This window comes from Schistocerca piceifrons, chromosome 1 (assembly GCF_021461385.2).
Source record: "Schistocerca piceifrons isolate TAMUIC-IGC-003096 chromosome 1, iqSchPice1.1, whole genome shotgun sequence".
Taxonomy (NCBI): Eukaryota; Metazoa; Arthropoda; class Insecta; order Orthoptera; family Acrididae; genus Schistocerca; species Schistocerca piceifrons.
The window spans coordinates 652,970,569-652,986,250 of record NC_060138.1 but is presented as its reverse complement, the minus strand read 5'-3'; the positions used below and the strand labels follow the sequence as shown (position 1 = coordinate 652,986,250).

At 44.3% G+C, this 15,682-nt stretch overlaps 1 protein-coding gene across 1 annotated transcript in view; it reads left to right on the top strand.

The window, feature by feature from the left end:
* The window catches only part of LOC124805296 (leucine-rich repeat-containing protein 15-like), a 62,849-nt gene that overhangs the window by 37,930 nt on the left and 9,237 nt on the right, over nt 1–15,682 (top strand). The window contains exons 4-5 of the mRNA XM_047265811.1: nt 71–157; nt 5,854–6,097. Of these exons, the coding sequence (XP_047121767.1) occupies nt 71–157; nt 5,854–6,097 (331 nt within the window). The remainder of the gene's footprint in view (nt 1–70; nt 158–5,853; nt 6,098–15,682) is intronic.

Here is a 15,682-nt window from a genome sequence, read left to right as displayed (position 1 = left end):
TGACTTTGCTATTCTGGGATAAAGAAAGGAAAGAAAACATATATCCTTACATTTTGTGTCATGTTTGCAGGAACTGGACCTGAGTCATAACCGGCTGAAGGAGCTGCCACCTACATTTCTGGAGACGACCACTCAGCTTGAGGAGCTCTACCTGCAGGTAAGCATGCTGCAGATATGAGTACCTGGCCGAAGTGTAAAGCATTAATCAGGTTGGTATGCAAGTTTGGAGCGATCATTATATATCAAAAGAAGGTCGATAATGAGAAGCATAAAATCGAGTAGTATGATCCAGGAGAGAGGTAAAACTTTTCAGGTTACGTAACGAGCCTGAAGGCCATTTCGCGTGCGGCCATCTTGGATGCAACTCTTACTTTTGAAGTGAAAAGAGGGCTGTGTGACATTTCTTACAGAGAAAACAATGGTACCCTCTATGTGAAAATAGGTTTATTTTTTCTCGACCTACTTCGCATTTTGTGAGCGCGTAACCTAAAAACGGTTCATAGGCTACAAACAGCATTTAACACATGTGCACATTTCTGGATAATGACTACAGTGACATAATGAAAAGACCTATAAGTTAACTGGCAGATTTTTTTAATTTTTTTATTTTCACTGGTTGTTCGTCTGGGGTGGGAGTTGCTTAAAGTCGACCAGAATTGACTGTTATTTACACGCTGAAGTGACAAAAGTCATGGGATACCTCCTAACATCGTGCCTCTTCTGGCTCGGCGTGGTAAAGCAACTCACCGTGGCATGGACTCAAAAAGCCTGCAGAAATATTGAGCAATGTTGCCTCTACAACCATCCACAACTGCGAAAGTAATCAGAGTAATAAATTTAAACGCCATTCACGATGCAACTGTTTTCTACGCAACAACGTTATATCTCCACATCTATTTGTCATATAGTGATATAGTTCTGTAAGTAGATCCAGCGGTATATGTGGATACTGCCTGCACAGTGTGTTGTGAACAGAATTAATAGCAAAGAAGTAGTAAGCTTAAATGTCAAGCACAATGCAGGAGTTCTTCCGCATCTCAGTGTTCATGACGTCATGTCTCCTGAATTATTTGTGGTCCCATGCTATTTTGTAAGTGCACTTCACGGCATATGTGGGTACCGTCAGCAAATGTGGGCATTGCCTGTGGAATTTATTGGGAATATAGTTAGTAGCCCAGAAGTGATAAACGTCATGTATGATGCAGCAGTTTTTCACGCATCTCATTGTGACGTCATATGTTTTGAAGTATGACAGGTAGGTGGTTCTTACCCCTACAGTGATGGTTGCCTGAAACTACCAGACACTGTTGCCCCGTAATGGGCCTCCCGGCCAATGACCCCAAACGCTCATTTCCATTTCCATAACTGACACTGTGGGATATGTGTACCAAATCTGGTTGACATCAGTCCAGGGTTCAGGAAGAGATGTGGAACATCCACACACACACACACACACACACACACACACACACACACACACACACACTATGATGTACACTAAGGTAAAAACGAAATCAGAAGAGACTATGTAATATAAATTGTAATAACATTAGCTAATAACTTCTTTAAGGTAGGATAAGGTTCAGCCCCATTACGCAAATTCTGAAGTTGTCATGATGTACAAAATAGCTTACTTACAGTTTGTCCATAAATCAGATTACGTTTTTAAAAGTCGAAGTACATGAAGCGAAAGCCCTATCCGACTATATTATTTAATTAGCGAATTGCGCAACTAGTGAAGAAACGAAGAAGAACTGTGAAAACGGAATTAGTATATGGAGAAAAAATAATAGTTTTAAGTTTTACTGATGGCACTGCAGGTCAGGCACAGACGCCAAAGCGCTAGGAAGATCAGTTAAACGGAGTTGATAGTATCATGTAAACAGGCTATAACATGAATGTCACTAAAATAAAAGAAGGGCAATGGAATGCCATCGAATGAAGTCCAGTAGTGATGGAGCGGAGAGATGCTGAACCATGGTACTGAATCTTGGAGGAAAACACTAAAAGAAGGGACAGTTCAACAGCCGGTCAGGACACATACTGGGGCGCCAAGGCACAGTTCATTTGGTAATGGAGGGGCGAATGGGGGGTCAGTGAGGGGAGTAAAATTTATAGATGAAGACTAAGGTTGACTACAGTAAGCAGCTACAAGTGGACGTAACTATACAGATATGAAGAGACTTGCTGAGCACAAACTAGGATGAAGAAATGATGATTATAACAGTACCGAATGTGGGTCGGCAAAATTCACAGAAATGGTGAGGCTTGTAGCCAATTTGATAGTTACACAAGGCGACTGCTTGTTACACTAGAAACAAACTGACTGTGATTAAGTATGATTAAAAAAAATATCCCTGGATTTATTTTAAGGAGGACGAACGACAAATATATTACAAAATTTCCTCTGGCTTCCACCCGTGATAAGGGGCCTAAAGTCCACGAGCTTTCGAAAGGGTACCCATCAGGCCTTGTGAAGTGATGACCGTCGTGTGATGTGACGTAACAGGCGACAGCGCTTCTACATAACGCCGGCAGCAGCACCCATAGGAAAGTCACCACGTGACAATGGACGAGGAGTATCTGTCGAAACCTCTTTGATTTTAAACCATATGACCCTCTTGTTAATCTGAGAGAATGCTATGTTACGACTTATCTCATCTAAATTGAAGCTACCTTAAAATAATAAAATAGAATAATCAATAATGAGAGCGACGGGCGATGTGTACGCTTCTCGTTTTGTATATGTCGCTATACAACTGTACGCTCAGTCAGTCCAACATTTTCCACATCAAGAACGTAATTTTGTATATCGCGAGCGTTCTGAGGCCTACATTATCTTTCATCGGCTCCATGAGTTGTCGAATTTTTGTTGCAGGCCTGAAGAATAAATGGATTTTATGCCCCTTTAGAAGCCAGTATAGCCATCCTGCCACTGTGTTACATAAGAAAAAAAACTTAAGCTCGTTCGTATCCTCCTTGAGTATCTTCAGCTTGCATGTTTCCGGTGAAACGGCTTCCGGAATTTGTTACTTATTACAGCTGTTTTCCTTCAATATTTACCGTAAGTGGCTCAGTTATTCTGGCAGATTTTCAGTCTCTGAAACTGCAACCGCTCGATGAGTCACGATCCTCATAAGAAAACGTTTCTGTGGTGGGTGGTGGTTGCTGGAAGCGTGTAGATACCGTTAGTTGTGGGGTTGCGTGTGGGATTCTGGAAAACATCCAGGGTGAGACACCTTGCTTTTCAGCAGACAAGGACATAAAGGAACGGAAAGGCAGCATCCGTCTCTACCTGTGATGTAAACATGATGTGGTCATGGATTATGTTAATGCGGTTCAATAACTGCCCTTGCTTTTCACGTTCGTGCCACCAGACGGCTTCGCTGTGTCTAGGGTGATGTCCTCAAAGTACTTCTTGAGCAGATTGTTGGTAGCTGGAGGTGATGTTTCAAATATTCTCCAACAAGCAGGAAATACGATGACGTCCGAAACTGCTTAAATAAATCCTTAACTGTGTCGTCAAATACATATTTCAGCAGTTGAGGGACACGTTTCAGGCGCGACTGCCACTGTGACTAAGTCGTTTGCAGAAAGAGCGCAGCACAGGTGAGGTTTTTCAAATACAGTGGCCACGGACCACCAAGACAGAACATCCAAGTGACGCTGCCCATAGTACGCGAGCCCCAGCTGTACGCTAATTACTTAGTTTCACCTAGCGGACTGCAAATCTGTCTACCGCGTTCGAAGCTACTCGACGTTTTCTTTTAGTGTTCAATAACCAAGGGCTCGAAAGCGACGAATATTGGTTGAGACTTGTACGCAGGAGGGGCTCAATGTGACGTCCAGCGAAGGCCCTGTCTACGCATAAGAAAAAAAGTGAAAAGTTATTTATAATGGATGTGGGAAGAAATCGGAAAAGACTGACTCAGTATGTACAAAAGTGAAAACAACCTTCGCTGAAATTAAAAGCGAGGTCGGTAACATTAAAAGTGCAATGAGAATTTCACTGCTAAATGCATAGTAGAGAGCGGACAGATTATGTTGAAGGTCTCTGTGAGAGTTGTGTGATGAGGTCATAGAAGAAGAAACAGGGGTCGACATATAAGACTTATGATCGAATAAGGTAGTATGGATACGAAACATCCCATCTGAATTTCTAAAATCATTGGAACAGGTGGCAATGAGACGATTGTTCACGTTGGTGTGTAGAATCTCCGAGTCTAGCGATATACTACCTGACTTTCGGAAAAACATAATCCGCACAATTCCGAAGACTGCAAGAGCTGGCAACTGCAAGAACTATACCAGAGTCAGCTTAACAGCTCGTGCATCAAAGTAGCGGACAAGAATAACGTACAGAAGAATGGAAAAGAAAATTTATGATATGTTAGATGACGATCAGTTTGCCTTTAGAAAAGAGAAAGGCACCAGAGACGCAATTTTGACGTTGCGGCCGATAATGGAAGCAAGACAGAAGAAAAATCAAGACACGTTCATAGGATTTGTCGACCCGGAAAAAGCTTTCTACAATGTCAGATGTTTGACATTGTGAGAAAAAGCTATAGGGGAAGACGCGTAATACTCAGTATGTACAAAAGCCAAGAGGGAACAATAGAGTGGAAGAGCGAGAACGAAGTATTCGGATTGAAAATGGTGCAAAATGGGGATGTAGTTTTTCGCCCCTAGTGTTCAATACATACTTGGAAGAAGCAATGATGGAAACAAAAGAAACTTTCAAGAGTGGAAGTAAAGGTCAAGGTGAAAGGATTTCATTGATAAATTCGCAGATGACTGTGCTATCCTCAGTATAAATGAAGAAGAATTACAGGATCTGCTGATGGAATGGACAATCTGAGTACGGAATATAGATTGAGAGTAAATCGAAGAAAGACGAAAGTAATAAGACGTAGTAGAAATGAGAACAGCGAGAAACTTAACATCAGTATTGGAGACCACAACGCAGACGAAATTAAAGAATTCGGCTACTTAGGGACCAAAATAACCCACGATGGGTGCAGCAAGGAGGTCATAAAAAGCAGACTTGCGCTGGAAAAAAGGGTATACCTGCCCAAGACAGGTCTACTACTATCAAACATGAGCCTTAATTTGAGAATGTAATATCTGAGAATGTATGTTTCGAGCACAACATTGCATGGTACTGAATCAAGAATAGTTGGAAAACAGGAACAGAAGAGAATTTAAGCATTTGAGATGTGTTGCTACAGAGTAATGTTGAAAAGTGGGTGAAGCGATAAGGTAGGAAATGAGGAGATTCTCCGCAAAATTGGCGAGGAAAGGAATACATGGAAAACAATGAAACGAGGAAGGGACGGAATATATTAGGACATCACGGAATAAGTTTCATGGTACTAGAGGGAGCTGTAGAGAGTAAAGATTGTGGAGGAAGAGACAGGGATTGGTGTACATCCAGCAAATAATGAGGGTGTAGGTTGCAAGCGCTATTCTGAGATGAAGAGGTTGGGTGACACAGGAGAAGAAGAATTCGTGGCAGGCGGCATCAAACCAGTCAGGAGACCGATGACCCAAAAAAAAAAAAAGTTCAAACCACTGCGTAGCTTCTCAAAACTCAAGGAGGATGGTGAGCAGGACAGTGCTGAAGATGATCAGAGGGGCAGACCCGAATTGTTAACATGGGGTGCGGTTGAGTAAACTGCCGTCTAATAACTTCTAACACCCGTAGATTCTGTATAATGACCGTGTTAGCATATACAGGGGTATTTCAAATCAGTTTCAATTTCCGTGTGGTTCGTGTGGGAAGGAATTATATCACAGTCGCACATAAAATAGGTGCCGCTGTAGGCATTTAATACACTGTTGTTGTTCTTGCAGGGAAACTCGCTCGTAAGTATTCCGGAGCAGCTGCTGGCGAAGTGTAGCGGGCTGCGGCAGCTGTGGCTGTCGGGGAACCGCCTGGCGCGGCTTCCAGCAGGTCTGCTGGCCGCGGTGCCCCGCCTGCGCGCCCTGCGCCTCGACCACAACGAAGTAGCTGGCGTGGACGCCGCCGCCTTCCAGAGCAACCAGCAGCTGCGCGTCGTCGACCTCTCCAGCAATCGTCTCACGTCGCTACCGCCAGGTTCGAACAAATGGCAGCTTTCGACAGTTAAAATCGCATATTCATGGTGGAGCAACTAAGAGTGGTCACCCCAAATATTGTCATGAATTGATAATCCTTTGATCTCTTACATACAATGACATGCAGATTACTAATTGTATCGCCCCTCGTTGGTTGCCAAAAATTAAGTGTCATCAATAATTAAGTGAAATCGAAAAGCAAAAGTTTATGAGATTAGTGGATTAACAGGCGAATGGAACAGAGTTTTAGATGAATAATTCCGTAGAAATGTTGGAACACGTGAGGCAATACTGACCTTACGACTTATCTTAGAAGAAAGATTAAGGAAAGGCAAACCTACGTTTCTAGCATTTGTAGGCTTAGAGAAAGTTTTCGACAATGTTGACTGAAATATTCTCTTTAAAATTCTGAAGGTGGCAGGGGTACAATACAGGGAGCGAAAAGCTATTTACAATTTGTACAGAAACCAGATGACAGTTATGAGAGTCGAGGGGCATGAAAGGGAAGCAGTGGTTGGGAAGGGAATGAGACAGCGTTGTAGCCTCTCCCCGATGTTATTCAATCTGTATATTAAGCAAGCAGTAAAGGAAATAAAAGAAAAATTCGGAGTAGGTATTAAAATCCATGGAGAAGAAATAAAATCTTTGAGTTTCGCCGATGACATTGTAATTCTGTCAGACACAGCAAAGGACTTGGAAGAGCAGTTCAACAGAATGGACGGTGTCTTGAAAGGAGGGTATAAAATGAACATTAATAAAGGCAAAACGGGGATAATGGAATGTAGTGGAATTAAGTCTGGTGATGCTGAGGGAATTAGATTAGAAAATGATACACTCCAAGTAGTAAAGGAGTTTTGCTATTTTTGGAGCAAAATAACTGACGATGGTCGAAGTAGAGAGGATATAAAATGTAGACTGGCAATGGCAAGGAAAGCGTTTCTGAAGAAGAGAAATTTGTTAACATCGAGTATAGAATTAAGTGTCAGGATGTCGTTTCTGAAAGTATTTGTATGGAGTGTAGCCATGTATGGAAGTGAAACATGGACGATAAATAGTTTGGAGAAGAAGAGAATAGAAGCTTTCGAAATATGGTGCTACAGAAGAATGCTGAAGATTAGATGGGTAGATAACATAACTAATGAGGAGGTATTGAATAGAATTGGGGAGAAGAGGAGTTTGTGGCACAACTTGACAAGAAGAAGGGACCGGTTGGTAGGACATGTTCTGAGGCATCAGGGGATCACAAATTTAGCATTGGAGGGCAGCGTGGAGGGTAAAATCGTAGGAGACCAATAGATGAATACACTGATTCAGAAGGATGTAGGCTGCAGTAAGTACTGGGAGATGAAGAAGCTTGCACAGGATAGAGTAGCATGGAGAGCTGCATCAAACCAGTCTCAGGACTGAAGACCACAACAACAACAACAACAACAACATGACTGAAATGACTGTATTGATTTTAGTACCTTCTACACACGAAAAGTTATGAATCTCAGGGCCGAGAATGGCGTGGACATGACTCAGTTATTAAGGGAAAGGGGGGGGGGTGAATGAATCATGTCATCGTTTTTCATATCATTTGCCATGTGGTGATGAAGGCGGCAGGCGCTGGATCGGGACGGGTGTTATGCGGCTGTGTAGCGAGCGTCTAGATCAATCTCCCCGTTGACAGGTATCCGTGGGCTGTGATATCACGGTGTCACGAGGCGAATGCAGGCGGCGGATGGAAGAGTCCCCGTACCCTCTTTCTTCCGCACAGTCTCCCCGACTGTCCTCTTCTCTTCTCATCACTCTATAAGCTCACCGACTCGCTGAATTTTTTCTCCTCTCGGCTTTTATCATTGGCGAACTAAATTTGCAGTTCCGCCCAATGAATGATCGCGGTTACATGACCACGCCTCCCAGTATATGATGGAAATTTTCTGTCTTGTGTGGGGTGGCGTGTGACTCGAGAATTGTCGTCTTTTTCACGTTTTCACTGTCAAGACTGTTCCTAGAGTTTTGTTCCGATGTTTTTCTGCTTTCCTTCGTTGGTGTGAGAGCAGCCATGCAACGCTTCTTTATGAGGGTTATCTCCTCTGCGTGAGGTCCACACTGTCTCATGTTTGTGCTTTGTCTAAGAATCTTCTGGCGTTCGTGATTATATACAACTTCCTTACTGTTCTCCAAGCAGGATGACTTCTTTCGCAGTTCTTTAGTTTCACACGTCTCCCTGCACGAGTTTTTGATGCTTTACGTCTGTGCTCTATCCTACTCTCTGCCGCGGCATCTCAGTTATCTGCACGACTCGCATCATCGGGAAAGCTCTTTGCAGTGTGTCCCGTCCTAAGAGGGGCTAGGGCATCCGCCAGGCTATCCCCTGCGGATTTGCAGCATACGTCTCTGGCGCTCTCTCTACGGAGTCCGGCTTTCTCCCCGTTGCTGGGCCGCAGGCGCTGTGTCGGCGAAAAAGGCCACCACCCGAAGTATCACAATATATCGATGCGTCGTTTCCGCTAAGTTATAGCGGGCAATAGGCCGAATTTCATGACGTTCACAGGTAATTTTTAATGTTTGTAGTCGCCGAATCAGGACAGCAAGAATTCTCTTTTTTTTGTAATGGAACTATATACCTTTTCCTGTGCCTTTTGGAGAAAGCTTTCAAAAGATCTTCCACTACATAACATGTATGGCACTTGCTCGAATAGTATCGACATAACAGCGCCATAAACCACTGTCCCGTCGTCAGTAGAAGAGTTTCTTCAAACGCCCGCTCTGTTGTACCAAATGTAAGCAAACACGTACCTCATGTACGGATCGTGGGTTTATCATCGCGTCTGCCGTACAAAGAGCTCAAAATTCTGGAGAAACAATACTGCATGCTAAATTTCATCTGTGGTTAGCGGTAGCATAGGCCCCTGTTATACGGCGTATAAGGCAGAGTGCGTTATTCACTGCGAAGAAGGACAGAAGGATGTGTCATTGTGTTAAGTTGCTCGGTAGTCACATGCAGCACTACCTGTAGCGTGTACTTCGCACGATATACTCTTCTTTAATGCCATTCGAAAACTCGAGCAAACACAAGTGCAGTCACACATAGGTTGGTAATATTGACGTTGAAATTTCTCTCAAAAGTATTCTAGAAATGCGCTAAATATGCTGACCAAGACAACCGGAATGGACTAGTCTGATGAAGACATCGCTGAGTGGGACTCCCCTGACAGGCTTTGCCGTTGTATCAAGCTTCCACAGAAGGTGTACACGTAAACGTGAGCATGTACACATATCTGAAATATTTTCTGAAGCGCCTTCTCGTTGTCTGGCAGCCATCATTATAGTTAAAATGTACATCCAGCTAAGAAAAAAAAAAACGCAAGTGACCCATGTCTATGCGACCCTGTACCTATATTTCATAAAGCAGGGTCAAGAACTTGCAGCCTATAACGACGTCTCGCAAGAGATCCCCATTGGGCTCTCTTCACACCGAAACAGCAGATTCTGGCCGCTTTGCTTCCCAACTTTAGCACATTTTTAGGATGATTTTGGAAAACGGTTAGCTGACAGAATTAACAAGCATTATATCACTGTTCTCGTGTTTGCAGAAGTTTTCGAATAGCATTAAAAGTATATTGTTTCTATATCGCGGCTATAAAAGTTGAAAGGATTTAACATGCAGCAAAATGTCTTATCTCTATAAGTCCTGCCATCTGCCGTTTACAATTCTGTTTCACAGAATGCATTGGTAATCACGGCTTCGTATTGTTAGCCAAGAAAAAGATAATACATAGAAAGTGCATATTTTGTGCAGACGTACACTTCTTGAAGTGGAACAATGCCCATTGACATTATCAAACTAACAGTAGGGTAAGGTGGTGCTTGTTGCAGGAGTCTAGTGCGAGTCATTTATGAAATATCGTAGTGTGAAAAGTTTCCACACCGACATTTGTTAGTGCAATTCAGCTTGCATAGTTGATAGGTACGATGTTGCTAATTTTGTTACAACTTCTTTCTGTGTTCCTTCAGTGGATTGTGACTTGCTAGTCGGTTAGTGTGTGACAGTCTAAGCAGTAGGTTGTGAGTGGACGATGGGATTTACCAGTGCAGAAAAGCCGACATGCTCATGGTGTATGGGGAGGATAGGAAGAATGTAGTTCGTTCTTGTACTGCTTCTGCGGCAAGATATCCCAATAGACGTCAACCATCTCGGCAATTATTTACCAACTTTTTCAACCAGTTGCGTGAAAGTGATAGTGTAACACCGAAACAACAAACGGAAACGAGTGACGACATAAGGTGGGGAACTTAATGTTCTTGCTGCTGTTGCACTTTAGCTCTCGCGCGATCAGATGAAGAAGTGTCACCAGTCAGGCAAGTGTCGTACGCATTCTTGGTCGACATAGGTTCCGTCCCTATCACATCTTTATTCATCAAGAGCGTCAAGGAAACGATTACGAGATACGTGTTAACTTCTGTACATTGGCTTTAGGACAGATGTATCATGTATCGTGTTTAGTGATGAAGCCACGTTTATCAATTATGGCCAGGTAAACCGCCGAAACATGCACTATCGGTCTGTTGACCACCCCCGTTGGATTCGTCAGGTGGAATGTCAGCGTCCATCGAGTGTAAACATGTGATGTGGGACAGTGGACCATCAGCTGAAATGCCCTGTTTCATAGACGGAAAACTGAACGCGCACAAGTATCGCAGCCTCCTAGCAGACCACCTTACACGGATGCTAGACGTTCCTCTGCGGCTAGAGGAGTCTGTGGTAACAACATCATGGCTGTCCAGACCATAGCGCACGAAGCACTACCACATGCCTTCACGAATTGTTTGCAAATCACTGAATAGAACTGGACGCAGAGGACACGTACCTTAGGCAGTCCTCTCTGCATTTAATACCTGTAGACTTTTTTTTCTGTGGGGATAGGTGAAAGACGCTGCCTACTAGGACATACTAGCTACAGTCGAAGATATGCAATGACTAATTACTGCTATCTGCTCGGACATCTCTGCTGAAATCCTAGCAAGTGTGCAGCAGTCGTTCCATATCAGAATGGAAGCTTATTTCTGAAAAAACCGGATGATTTTTCAAGAGCGAGAACTTCACAAACTGAGCAAGTAAGTAATGCGTTGGTTCACCTGTGGCCATTATGAAAGCAATTTTTCGACTTGACATTGATTAATAGTGTTATTGGATACCCTCCTGGGGGATATCGAGTCAAATTCTGTCCAATTGGTTAGTTAGATGATCAGAATCCAGAGATGATTGATGAGCTTTCTCCATATGTCCCAAACGTTCTCAATTGGGAAGAGATCCGGTGACCCTGACGGGTAAGGTAGACTTTGGCGTCTTCGCTGGTCATCGGAACTCACTTCGAAGCGGTGTTCATCATTGAACACAATTCTACTCCAGTCAACGAGATTTCAGACTGAGGACGTGTCTGGAGACACTCTGGACAGTGGTGGGATACCGACCTGGCCGTTGCCCACCATACGACCCGACAACCAGACTGATGGTCTGGGGCGGAGGAGGGAGAGGGCATTTCTTTTCATAAATGACAGGGAGCTGGGTCCCTGCTTTTGGTTTTCATATGCGGTACCCTTACAGCACAGTGGTATGGCGACGATATTCTACGTCCAGTTTTGTTGCCCATCATGGCAAGCCATCTTAGGCTTACATTTCAAGATGACAAGGCCCTTGCACACTCGGCGAGAGCTTCTACAATTTGTCTATGTGTTTGCCAAACCCTGTCTTTGACAGCAAAGTCGCCAGATCTCTCCCCAAATTGAGAACATTTGGAGCATTATAGGGACCCTCCAACCAGCTCGGGATATAATGCGCCAATTGGACAAAATTGGCATGATATACCGCAGGAGGACACCAAACAGCTCTATTAGTCATTGGCAAGACGTATGACTGCTTGCCTAAGAGCCAGACGAAGACTAACGCGTTATTGATTTGCTCAGTTTGAGAAGCTCTTTCTTTCGAATAAATCATCCAATTTTTCAGGAATTCTGTTCATTTGTTTGTCTGTACGTGGAACGTGTTCCGTCCCGTTTGTGCAATTCTTTCGTGATGCGTCCTTTTGTCTGTCTCACAGTAGTGTGCGAAACTTAACAACGGAAGTAACTTTCGCATTAAGTGTCACTATCAGCTAACATAGGGCGTTGAAATTTTGACCATACGTAGAAAGAAATGCTACAGTATACACCGAAGCGCCAAAGAAACTGGTATAGGCATGCGTATTCAAATACAGAGTATGTAAATTTGGAAATTTGTTCCGGCGGGAGTGGCCGAGCGGTTCTAGGCGCTACAGTCTGGAGCCACGCGACCGCTACGGTCGCAGGTTCTAATCCTGCCTCGGGCATGGATGTGTGTCATGTCCTTGGGTTAGTTAGGTTTAAGTTCCTCTAAGTTCTAGGGGACTGATGACCTGAGAAGTTAAGTCTCATAGTGCTCAGAGGCATTTGAACCATTTTTTTTTTTTTTGAAATTTGTGGTAAGGTCTTATGGGACCAAACTGCTGATTGTATCGGTCCCTAAGCTTATACACTACTTAATCTAACTTAAACCAACTTACGCTATGGACGAGACACACACCCATGCCCGAGGAAGGACTCGAACCTCCGACGGGGGAACCCGCGTGGACCGTGACAAGACGCCCCGGACCGCTCGGCTACCAGGCGCGGCACGGAGTATGTAAACAGGCAGAATACGGCACTGCGGTCGGTAACGCGTATATAAGAAAACCAGTGTTTGGCGCAGTTCTTTGATCGGTTACTGGTGCTACAATGGCAGGTGATCAAAATTAAGTAAGTTTGAACGTGATGTTATAGTCGGCGCACGACACAGCATCTCCGAGGAAGCGCTGATGTGCGGATTTTCCCGAACGACCATTTCACTAGTATACTGTGAATAGCAGGAGTCCAGTAAAACATAAAATCTCTGACATCGCTGTGGTCGGAAAAAGATCCTGCAAGAACGGGACCAACGACAACTGAAGAGAATCGTTCAACGTAACGGAAGTGCAACCGTTCTGCAAACTGCTGCTGCAGATTTTAGTGCTTGGCCATCAAACAATGTCAGCGTGAGAACCTTTCAGTCGAAGATCGACTCGCGTACCCTTGACGACTGCACGGCACAAAGCTTTACGCACCGCCTGGGCCCGTCAACACCGACATTGGACTGTTGATGACTGGAAACATGTTGCTTGGTCGGACGAGTCTCTTTTCAAACTGTATCGAGTGGATGGACGTGTGAGGATATGAAGACATCCTCATGAATCCATGGACCCTGTATGTCAGCAGGACACCGTCGAAGCTGGCGGAGTCTCTATAGTGGTGGGGGGCGTGTGCGGTTGGAGTGATACGGGACCTTTGTACGTCTAGATGCGACTCTGATAGGTGTCACGTACATAAGCATCCTGTCTGATCACCTGCAGCCATTGATGTGCATTGGGCATTCCGAGGGACTTGGGCAATTCCAGCAGGACAATGCGAAACCCCACACGTCCAGAATTGTTTTAGAGTGGCTCCAGAAACACTTTTCTGAATTAAAACACTTACGCTTGCCACCAAACTTTCCAGACATGAACATTACTGAGCATATCTGGGATGCCTTGCAACGTGCTGTTGAGAACAGATTTCCACCACCGTCTTACTCTTACGGATTTATGGACAGCCCTCCAGAGTTCATGGTGTCAGTTCCTTCCAGCACTACTTCAGACATCAGTCGAGTCCATGCCATGTAGTGTAGCGGCACTTCTGCGTGCTCGCGCGGGCTCTACACGATATTAGGCAGATGTACCCGTTTCTATGGCTTTTCAGTGTACTGTAGAAGTTTACTTAAAAAAATGCCCAATGAGACGAACAGGAACGACACTTTTATTGAAAGACAAAAATTACGCTCAAGTCACTACGTTTTATGGTGTTTCCTGGACATCACAAAAGGCGAGATGTGGTTTTTAATAGTGTGGTTGATCAACACTTACGGTAGTGCATGCCTTTACGACATGCTCCCATGCTGATCACAAGGTTGCTATCGAGTTTTCGCGGTAGTGTGTTTCATTCCTCCACCAGCGCGGTTGAGAACTACTGCATGGACGCTGGTGCATGAGGCCGTGCTGTAACACTTCTCCCCAACGGGTCTCACAGGTTCTCGATGGGGTTTAAGTAGTGGGGAGGCAAAATCCTCTTACTCCAAGATCTCCTCCAACAGCGTTGTTCGAGTCACCCTCGCATTGTCATGCATAAAAATGAAGTGGGGGACAAATGATTCCCCGCAAAGACGCATATAGGGAAAGGGAGTAGTGCCACAAAAACATTGACAGTTGAATGTACCGTGTTCAAAGATGTGGACGTCAGTCCGCCCATGCGAAATTATGCCTCCCCACAGCATAACGTCTGGACCGTCAAAATAATCATGTTGGACAATGTTCCTTGATGCATTAAGGTCTTCCCACCTCTCGCCATATGGGAGTACGTTCAGAATCACAACTCACACTGAATCTGCTCTCATGCAAGAAGAGTATGTGATCCTATTCCTTGATGGTCCAGTCACTATGCTGTTGGGACTATCGCCAGTGATGGCGGCGATTTGTGAGTGTCAACAAAATACAACGTACTGGTCTTCGGGCAAAGTGACCACCCCATGCAGTCGCCGTGCCACTGTAGAACGTTGGACTACGTGACTTGCAGTCCTGTTAATGTGTTTTCAATGGAGCCCGCTGTTTGAGGTGATTCCTTCTGGCTTGTTTCACAAAGTAGCGATCATCTGCTGCTGTAGCTGACCGTTGGCCACCTCCTCTCCATCGAGCAGCAGTGTCTGTGGTTCGAAATGCTCTCCATGCACGTGAAACAACGCTTCTTCTTCCAGTTTCCCGACGAATATTTCCCGCGTGTAGCCATCCAAATGTTGTCTCCGGGCACTGTAACTGCACACTGACTGATTCACATCTGTGCCTTTAACTACATTGTGTTGCTTTGCCAGCCCCACATATTAAGTTACGAGAAAAGATGAGGCATTATAGGCCTAAAGTGGATTAGTAAATTTGACTGTTGAGAGGTGGTAGTACTAATAAAGAACAAAAACATTCAAGCTTATTATTAATGGATCCGCAAATGTGTACTTTCTGAAAATTCAGTTCTTGAGCAGAAGAGAGGTTTGGACGAGTTTAGTTGCGGAAATGAGCACAATCATTGTATTGATGCTGTGAGATAAGTGTAAACATTTGTTTTAACGTCTTTCGGTACCTCAGTGGACTACGTATTCATTAGTCTATTCTACAGTCATATGTGTGCCTCTAGTTGTACTGTGCTGTAGATTCAGTTGTGTAAGCTTGGGTTAGAGCAATGGTTCCCAACCCTTCTTAGGCCACTATTCCTGAGCGCAATTAGACATTATGCAGAACTCCCACCCCTTGCCGTTTCTGCCCCACTCCTCCTCTTCCTCACATTATCACCAACTTTAGCACCTAATTAAACTGTAGAATGAAAGACTTTTTTAGGAACACTTTTATTTTTAAAATGATGAATGATGAGTGATAGTGTGTGTGTGTGTGTGTGTGTGTGTGTGTGTGTGTGTTAGAATCAATGACTGAGG